Source organism: Oryza brachyantha, chromosome 2 (assembly GCF_000231095.2).
Source record: "Oryza brachyantha chromosome 2, ObraRS2, whole genome shotgun sequence".
Classification (NCBI taxonomy): domain Eukaryota; kingdom Viridiplantae; phylum Streptophyta; class Magnoliopsida; order Poales; family Poaceae; genus Oryza; species Oryza brachyantha.
In genome coordinates, this window is record NC_023164.2 from 10,018,123 (window position 1) to 10,028,402 (window position 10,280).

General features: G+C 40.0%; 1 protein-coding gene across 2 annotated transcripts; it reads left to right on the top strand.

The window, feature by feature from the left end:
• On the top strand, nucleotides 1-10,062 carry LOC102706349 (AUGMIN subunit 6). Of its 2 annotated transcripts, none has more exons than XM_006664761.2 (13): nucleotides 1-653; nucleotides 744-800; nucleotides 892-986; nucleotides 2,121-2,271; nucleotides 3,135-3,260; nucleotides 3,349-3,508; nucleotides 4,780-4,840; nucleotides 4,926-5,196; nucleotides 7,171-7,296; nucleotides 7,439-7,594; nucleotides 8,190-8,430; nucleotides 8,553-9,011; nucleotides 9,662-10,062. In XM_006664761.2, exons 1-13 carry the CDS (start codon nucleotides 435-437, stop codon nucleotides 9,700-9,702), a joined length of 2,163 nt encoding a protein of 720 aa, XP_006664824.1. In that variant the 5' UTR covers nucleotides 1-434; the 3' UTR covers nucleotides 9,703-10,062. The 2 variants fall into 2 exon arrangements, with proteins under 2 accessions (XP_006664824.1, XP_015698876.1); XM_015843390.2 differs by having other exon boundaries at nucleotides 12-653; nucleotides 9,703-10,060.
• Nucleotides 10,063-10,280: the final 218 nt, after the last annotated feature.

Sequence of the window (10,280 nt, forward strand, 5' to 3'; positions counted from 1 at the left end):
TTTCCGGTCTTCCCCTACCCTCCGCTCTCCTCCACCCGCCACCCGCAGCATTTCTCCCACCTCCGCGCGGCCGTACCCTGTTCTGGGTTGCTAGGGTTCACCGCTGCTGCCGGCGACCGCCGCCGCCCGCCGGACAGACAGCGCGCTTCGCCTTCGCGGGCTCTCGCTGCCGCTCTCGCGTCGTGCCGGCGCGGCGCTATTTAAAGTTATATATCGCGCCCCCCTCCCCATTCCCATAGATCTGATCCTCTGATTGATGTTCGACTGGACCCCGACCTCTCGGCTCGCAATGCTTTTTGGTGTTTTCGTTTGTCTACCATCCCACCTCCGCGCCTCACGAGATCTCCGACTCGGATGGCGTTAGCCGTCTCCTAAACCTAGCCGCAGCTCGTCCGCTCCCCCGCGCGAGAGGCGCAGCGCCGGGAGCGGCGGCCATGGCGACGGATCGGGAGAAGGAGCGGGAGGCAGAGCTGGAGAGCGCCATGTACACCAACTGCCTCCTCCTCGGCCTCGATCTCGCCGTCCTCGGTTCCCCCTCGTCGCCCGCCGGTGGCCCCCGGGTCGGCCTCTTCCGCCACTCCAATCCCCGCCTCGGCGAGCAGCTCCTCTACTTCCTCCTGTCTTCCCTCCGCGGCCCCGCGCAGTCCGCCAAGGCACGTGCACTGAGCTGCTTTCTCCTCTATGTTTCTTTCTTTGTTTTGTTTTTAGGTTCTCTTTATATTTGATTTGTTTTCGATTCTCAGGACTTCGATAAGGTGTGGCCCATATTCGACTCGGCGCAATCCAGAGAGTTCCGGAAGGTGAGATTTTACAGATCTAGTTTGCTTCTCGGATAATTTGCGAGGTGCAGAAGTAGTGATGCTTTGGCCTTGACATCTGTTTGTTGTTTAGATCGTGCAAGGAATCATCAGCGAGCTGGAACAGCAGGGAGCTCTGCCACGGAGCAACTCAAGGGTATCTTCGCTCGCCACCTGCTGTGGGCCGAGGTTAGTGCGAAGAACACAGCTGCAGTTTCTTTGGTTGGAACCACCTATTTAGTGCTGTTTTTGCAGCATTCAGCTGTAATGTAGCTTAATGTATTCTGGAAACATACAAAATGTTTCATCAGTTTCATAATGGAAGTTATAGAGATTTTGCATCACTCACTGGTTGATTTGCCCTTGCTTAGGCTGCCTTCTAACTCATTTGCATTGACCCCAACCTTTTCTAACTTAAAACACTGGAGCTCCCTGAGATCCTTTCTTCCTGGAGCAAATGCATATCCTCTCTTCTTGATGTGCTGCTCAAGAGCCAAGTGAGGCACTTGCTGGGCATTACCTCATCCATTCAACTAGGCGCATGTGTTGATTGTACTGAACTATATGAGCTAGGAGAGTGACAGCCATGCTAGACCCCTGGCTAGCGAGGATTACAGACAGTATGCTAATTTGGGTAGCTACTTCCAGCCACTAGACGCAAGAGACGAGCGATGGGGTTGCTCTAATTGAGTAAAGGAGTAGAGAGCAGGAGCAGTGATGTGACATTGGCTAGGCTGGATGCATGAGGTGTAGTTGAGTAGTGGAGAAGGAGCATGCCATTGTTATGATCATGAGAAGCTTAGTGTGGTATGGTGCTGCAACGTCTTTAGTCGGTTGGATTAGTCCTAGTGGTTTGCCTCCCTCCCCCTCGAGGGGAGTATTGATCTAGGATGTGCCAGATTGGCTGGGTTGGAACACATTTGAGGTAGGTTGTATCAGAGCATGGAGAGTGTAGGAGAACACATGCCACCTATTTACTACCCCTGTAAAAGAATTTTCCTGCCCTCACCCCCTAAGTTAACACTTGTGAATTGTATGTTAATTCAAAAAATAATTTATTTCTTGATTTAACCTTGGAAAACTGGATGTGTTATCAGAAAAAGTTATTAGCTAATGGCCTAATTCTATATGGTACCATTTTTTTGTCTCTTAATTATGTTCTGTTATGTGATTCCATATTTTAAGTCCATATCTCTGTAATAGTCTGTAGTGTACCCAAGAAGCGACTTCAGTTCTGTCCAACAGATATTCCTCTCCAGAATATTTATATATATTGGAATACATTCATCATTGTCCATGTAATGATACCGTACATTGGTGCAGATTTGTTGAGCTATTGTGGCAACTCTCTGTGCATGCCTTGAGAGAAGTCCACAGGAGAACATTTGCTGCTGATGTTGCATCAAACCCGCTGCCTGCAGCACTCACAGATGTCTCCTATCTTCATGCGGCTGCACTACTCCCTGTGACAAAGGCAAGGATGGCTGACTTTTCAATTTTCTAAACTGGTTGTTTTTGTAGTTTGTCATAAGATGACCCCTTGCCATCGATTATTATCAATCTTAAAATAGATTGTGTAGAGATGACATGATTTCATAGAGGATATGATTGGTACAAGGCATATTTGTATACTCCTGTGCTCAAGACTTTTGACACCTCGGATGAGGTACAGTTTGAGGAAATGTCCTTCTGGACCAATAACCTATGGAAACAAAATAATACATCCATTCTCAGCTTACTGATTCATGTGAAGTAGTTGAGGCAAGATTTATTGCTTCATGTCTTGAGAATGGTGATCCAATAGGCTCCATAGCATGTTCAATATAGTTTTTTTTTTTGGAATGGGTGTTTTCTATTCCCTCGGTTCCACAACCAAATTTATAGAAAAATGTAGCAACATTTCCATCCCCCAAAAAAATATACCTATGGTATAAGAAAAGTTGATTACGGTTGAAGTTTGTATGCTTAGAAAGCATAGGATGTTCATACAGATGCCATGAACACCAAGGACAAACTTGGATTTTGAATAAGAGGCGACCTAAGAAAGTTAGGAATTCTAGTAGTAGTCTTATATGATGATTGTAAATATTGTTGTAGGCAATCAATTTTATATCCAGATTTAGCAGGATAAGCTATCTGAATATGAAGAACTTATTAGCAGAGAACAAAATGTGTCTGTTGTTCCTCCTCATAGCAGAAACTTCTCACGATCCAAGTGCATATTTCTCCTTATGCATTTGTATATTAGTCCAGATTTAGTTATTGAGGTTTTTTAGGGGAAAGTATTTGGGGTTTTTAAACTGTAAATTTAATGTTTCCTTGTGCTATTCTGAACAGGCAAGGATAGCTCTTGAGAGGCGTAAATTTCTAAAAAATGCAAATATTGCTGTTCAAAGACAAACAACCTGGTCAAATTTAGCCCATGAAATGACAGCTGAATTCCGAAGTCTATGTGCTGAAGAGGTACACAAACCCCTCTCATGTTCATTCAGATAGTTATGTGTTGCATCATGTTCTTATTTCTTATTATCACCCCATCTGGAATTTTCAGGCCTACCTACAGCAGGAGTTAGAGAAGCTTCAAGACATGCGAAACAAATCCAAACTGGAAGGGGAGCTTTGGGATGAACGTATCTCAAGCTCATCTGGACAGAACTCCCATTTGGTGTCTAAGGCAACTCGTTTGTGGGAATCAATATTGGCTCGCAAAGGTACTCTATTATTAGAGTAAGCCTCATTTCTGATAAATTTAATTTAAGCTTAAGATTAGCTTGCGATAATTCAGTAATTGTTGTAGTAAGGTATAGTTCCACATCATGAATGATACTTTTATCCTGTAATTGGGTTAATGGACTTGTAGCATGGAAGCCTTGTAATATCCTAAATAAGTTTGGACATCTATTTTGTTAGCAGATTCTATATTATCATTACTGCCTGGAAAATTAAACAACCTGTAATTTTTTCGCTGGGATGGCTGACTGTAATTTTTTCGATCCAACCAGCTGGGAGAGAATCAAAACTCCTCTGGAGCAATCGACTGTAGCATTTGTTTTGCCCTTGATTTTTTTCTATGACATCCCAAAAAACCCAGTTTATTTTGGGAGATCAACTGAAGTTTGGCTTGTTTGTGATTTGGTTTTGTTTGGGGTTAAAGCTGACCTAGTTCACACTACTCTGTTTATAAACCTGAATTAGACTGAGCAAATATACTAATAGCAAGGCATACCTTGGAGATAGCGCAAGTGCTACTATCAGGACGCATGTGTCCAAAATAATTTTGGCAGGTTGAATTGTATTGGCTTGTTGAGTTACGTCCAACAATGTGACACATACCAGTGTTGAAGCTGGGGTAGGATGGCAACCCATAGAGATAGAGAGCGTATGGGCGGCAGGTGACCTTTCTACCTTTTCACTGTGCTCTTTGTTCCAAACACCTTTGCTGAGAGAGAAAGGAGGACGCGTTGCAGATCTGATGATTGTTCTTCCATTTGGATAAGCAAGGGGGTATAGAGCTCAGCAATGTACACGAAGCTACAACCTTTTAATGCTTCTTTGTGCTTTCTCTACCTCTTTATTAGCTCCATGTTGTGCAATTCTTCTACTGTATGCAGCTTTCTTCTGCCTTATTATACTAGCATCATATGGTTAATGCTTAGTTGCCCTTATTTGATGGGAATATGCTTAGTCTTTAACTCTTTGTTATTTAATTTCATGATAAAATAGTTTAGGAGAAGTACGGAATCCTGTTTTTCTAGATTTTTTCTGAATCAATGCCTGAGTCCGAATCGCACTCTAACTCTCCTATCTGAGTCTGGCTAGAACTTGATAACACATTTTGCATTTGAAATTCTGTTTGTTATCGAATAAAACCTGTAATCTTCATTATTATGCTATCCCTGGGAAATGAGATTGTTTCTTTACATAATGTTAAGGGCTATGGTGGTGCTTTTAATTTCAGATATTAATAGGTGATACCTTTCAGGCCAACATGAAGTTTTAGCTTCTGGACCAATTGAAGATCTTATAGCACATCGTGAGCATAGGTGTGTTCCACTCGAACTTTGTTGTTTATCTGAATATCTGGTGATATCATTATTTCATCATTTTCTGCAAAATGGATTATATTAGGTACCGTATATCTGGATCACAGTTGCTAGCTGCAATGGATCTGAGTTCAAGTGTTCCACATTCTGAGTTACTGTCAGCTAGAGCTGGTGAAGCGTCTCCAGTTTTGGACCAAAAAGACCAGATGTCTGCTCTTTTCCAAGGAAAAGAAGAAGCCCTATCAAGGTTAGATGATAGGAATGGACGCACGCAACAACAGACTGTTGACGTAGCTGAAATTCTTCGCCGTTGGACTCATGCTTTACAACGTATTCACAAACAGTCTCTTCATTTGGTAAGCTGTTTTATTATCCTGATGAGTTTAATGGCATGCTTATGCATTTAATTTGATTTGATTTAATTTATTTCAACACATCTGTTTTCATAAAGATTCAAGTGCATTCAACCTTTTGTAACTACTGTGAAAGTTTGGCTTTCAGGCTTAAAAACTACAAAACCAGATATTTGGCCATCCCCAGCTGGCTATGCGCAAATCATCATCCTTGTTCAAAATAATCATTGTTTTGATGATGTGAAACCTACCTGGTCTATTATATTCACATGCATATGCACTAATTTATCGGACCCTTTTGTGACCCTCAAAATCAATATCTTCCCCATATCATTCCTCCCTTTATCCCTTAAATGTTTCCACCAAGATATCCCCATTCTGGCACTCCTTTCCCCTATCTGGTGATCGTATCATCACACTCAAATGACACCAACTTTGCAACCCCTTGTGGTCTTCTTGCTATCATATTTATCAATCCACTTCTGGTGCTTGGTCTGGCTATCCCTGATTCTGTTTCCTGGCACCCCTGGTGTTTCGGCAGCAATGAGACTTTTTACATGCTGGCCATGCTATATAGTTTTATCTTCACGTGACAAATCCAGTTTACATGCTGGTCAATCTCAGCATTCATTGACATTTAAACTTCAGCATTGATGATTTGATGTTCGTGTATCCTGTTTGGCGGTTGGTGGATTATATAATTTATATCATTTATGTAACATTCTACCAGTATTTACTATTCCCTCTGCTTCATATCGTAGAACTTTTTGGATATGCCTAGATTCATCTATTCATTGATGTATATTATTTGTATATATGTCTAGATTCATTAGCATCCATATGACTTTAGGTAATACTAGAAAGTCTTATATTGTGAAACGAAGATATTATTATAATGTGGAATCTCTAAAGTCTAAAACATTATTCAAGTTTTCTTATTATTAAAGGTGAATATGACTGTTGTGTAAGTAGTGTCATTCAATGCTTAGCGTTGATATGTGCTAAAAGTAAAATCTTACATCACTTTTTGTTTGAAAATTTTCACTGAAAACACAACTGATACTATTGTAGACGGCTTGTACATGAAACTATGAGTTAATATGATTATTGAACTGAATTTTCCATGCACTGCCGAAAACAAAACAACAGGAACTTCTAAGGCTGTGTTCTTTCCCCCAGCTTTTTCTTCCTTTTATCTTGGCTTTTGTCAACACGCTTCCTGACCTTCTGAATGGTGAGTTTTTACAAAAAATTTCTATATATAAGTTCATCGTCTCACCTTTCTAAAGTAGATTTTCAATTTTGTAGTAGTTAATTCCATCATTTATGCCATTAAATAGCTATCAAAAAAATCACAAAATCTTCCATTTTCATCTTCCAACTATCTCAAGCACAACCTAATTGTTTTCTTTCATGTCCTTGGTTGTATTTCTTTTCTGATATCACTATTTTAGGACATAAAAGTGCATTTGAATTAAGAAAATAAATAATCTTCTACATCACCCATATTATATGGTGCCATATTGGCATCTAGTGCAAGTACTGGTATGGTGACTTGTGGGTGGATTCTTACCTCCTTCCTGTTGTCTGCTGGTGTTAGGCAGTCATTACAGCTCCTGGGCAACAATGTGGTTGTGGACTTATTAGGCTATGTTCTTTTCCCAGATTTTTCCTCATCTACTGTTTATACGCTTTCTGAACTGTTAGATGTTGTATTTTTTGCAAAAGATATTATACAAAAGTTCGTCATAAGTAGATTTTCAACTTTTTAGTAGCCAATTCCATTTTTACACCTTTAAATAGCTATAAAAAATCAAATAATCTTCCATCTCTAGCTGGGAAAGAACACAGTAGTCACTACAGCTCCTGTTCACAATCTAGGCACAAGCAGACTTACTGGAGGATTTTTATTCTTACGCATAGTGGGTTCTGTCAGCTTCCGATAGCTGACATGCAGCTGTTGTACTAATTTGATAGGCCAAAGCAAATGATGGAGATGGACCAGAACTACTCCGAAGTGCATCTGATAGTGAAACTAGTACGCATGCTGATTCATTAACGGCAACATTGGCTGAACATCGTCAGCACTTAGTCAGTATACAGGTAAAACCAACTTTGATCAGAAGCTAAGCTTGCAAAACAGTTCCTTGGGGTTTATCAGAAACCATATGGGTTTTACTGATGATTACTTCTATCTGGCATCTAATAGATTCTCTAATCTTTTGGTACTGTGTCCACTTTCTAGGGCCTAATAAATCAACTCAAGGAAGCTATTCCAGCAATGCAGCAGTCAATAGCAGATCTGTCAGAGGAAGTAAATAGCGTATCCAGTAACCCAATGGATCAAATGATCTCCAGATTGTCTCCGCCGATGCCAAATTTAGGGCTTGGAAGATCTGAAGTAAGAACAAAGAAAATTGATTAGCTTGGTTTTTGTTGTTTGATGATGATATACCATGTTTTGATCAGTACAGAAAATAGTGTTCTCTTAAAAAGGTAAAATAATGGGCCTTTTGCATGCTCGTATAATCAGCTTCTTGAGGAATGTGTTTGACTTGTTATCCTTGAATCATTCGGTCTAAGAGACATGCACTTGGTGTAATGGGATGACAAACAATTCAACTGTAGCATGGTTAAGGGTGTACAAAACCAGTTGAAGAGGTTTGGTGATTCTCCAAAATTCCTGCATGAGAAGCTGTCCAACTACTGATTGCTCCATGCATTCATGCAAGACCAATATCAGTGACCAATGCAGTTACACTCGCAAAATCTGTGTTTTATACACCTAGTGAATTATCAGGTTAATTCAATCTCCACTAGGATGGATTTAGTCTAGCATATGGATATTCCTCAACCAATTGGAGTCTTCTTTGCTCTTGTAGTTACCACAGCAACTTTTTTGTGTAAAGACATTATTAAATTGCCATGTTGTGGAATGTCAGCTTTGAGTCTATCTATTTATTTCCCTGCTTTCTAAAGAATTACTTTTTAAGCAGGAAAGCAGCAGTGAACTGTCAGAGATGACCTCCAGGCTCTCAGCTACGCATCTTGACAAGGCTGGGAGCAGTCCTGCTCTAAAGTTACCACCTTTGTTTAGTCTGACTCCAAGTTCTTCTGGAAAAGGATCACAGACACAAAAAAGGAATGCATTAGCACAACCTAGCCAAGAAATCTTGCCTGAGGATAAAACTCTTCCCCTTCCCTCAACTAAAGATGAAACAAATGGTTTAATACATGGTATTTCTATGTTGTCTAAATCATCTGTTACTTCTGTAAATTCCTTATTGTTTTGTTGGTTACAACCTGAACTTTTGACAATGACATTCGTTAATTATTGTTTTTTATATTTGTCTTTGCAGAAAATGAAGGTTATTTTGTTCATAATATCAGACGATCTGTTCGTGAAGCTGCTTTATCAAAGCCATTAAACAACGCAGAGAGGCCACATGACCAGAGTAGTGATGATGGTTCAGAGCACTTCTTTATACCTCTATCAACAGCTCCTTCAAGGAAGGAGATTGATGGTGTCAATAATAGAAGAAACCAAAAACTAGGTTTTTCATCACCACAAATAAAGTTCCCAAAGAGCACCAGTGATATTCACTTCAATGCTGACAGCACAATGCATGCAACTCCCGTTCTGTTGAGTAAACTGAATGGGAATGATGATCCTAGCAGTGTAACAAGCATGCTTGATCCAGGAAGTGCTCTGGGACATCAGACATTTATGACTGATGATGATGCTCTTGATCAAGTATTCTCTCCACCGCTGTTGTTAGAGACATCTTTATTTCAGGATACATACGAGGACTTGCTTGGTAAGTCTTCCCAGACTCCGTCATGCATAAGTAGGTTGTTAGGTGTATGCTGAAACTATTGTATGCTTGCAACTCTTAAAATGTTTGTGTTATCCGAATTAATCAGCCTTCAGTAATATTCAGATACTTAAAGTCTGATGGGTTGAAGGAATAGGACGAATGATTGATCACTCAAATCCGATATGACTTGCTTGTTTTGACAAACATGATAATTAGCAATTCGATAACCAGCTTATCCCTCAAAGGCACATGCTCAGTAGAAAAATGAGGAATTAGGTTTGTATCTCACCAAAGTTATGAACGACCCATGATAGATCAACTTATAGATTTCATTCGTAAAACATAAATTACTATGTTCTAGAATACAAGATATTTTGAACATTGAGTGGTCTACATAATATGTAGCTTTGACAGCTTGTTTTTTAGCTAACATTATTTTAAAAATGAATAATGTTATTATAGAAAAAATGCCACAACAACTCCAATGATGCTAATTATTATAGCAAATCAAAATATTTTTGTGTATGATTTTTAGAAGTTAAAAAGTTGTGACCTTGAAGTTATGTTTTCTTAATGAGAGTCTTTGAAAAGGTAAGGTTTGGTTTATTTTGCTTCACAAGTTTGTAACCCATATGTTATCTGTTATGCAGCTCCATTATCTGAAACTGATACAGCTTTAATGGAACACTAGGCCTCGCATGTACATTGTGTAATGCTTTGACCACTGCCGTAAGCTTCAGTGCTTGACCACAGCCCGGATGTTCTTATGGTTTGTTTCTGACTGCCGTGGAGACATTTTTGTTGAATTTATTGCTGGTCATGTTGCTTGGCATCTGCCACCAACTTGAGGGATGTCTCCGTCAGGAGGGCTTTTATTAGGATAAGATGGCTATTTGATTTGGGGGAGAGGAAAAGTGTGTTTTAGCGGGTGATATAGATGTTTGTAATGTTCCAGCCGTTGTGTGCACAGTATGATTCAAAATTGTGTATTTAGCTACAGTGTATGTGTATTTGTTGTAATAATTCGTTCTGCTTAAAAATGTTTCTAATGACATGCGAGTTTTTTTTTTCTACATTTGGTGGATTTGAACTGGTGGTTTGTTGAAGGATATCGGGAAGCATCGAATGGGGAAATGTTGCTAACCTTTTGAAGAAAGGCAAAAACTAATGCTGAAAAGCTGGTAGTCCAAAACGAAGGTGACAAGAGTAGAGGGATTCGGATGTATCGATCGCCCAGGAATTTTGGGAAATTCCACGCATGAGGTGCCA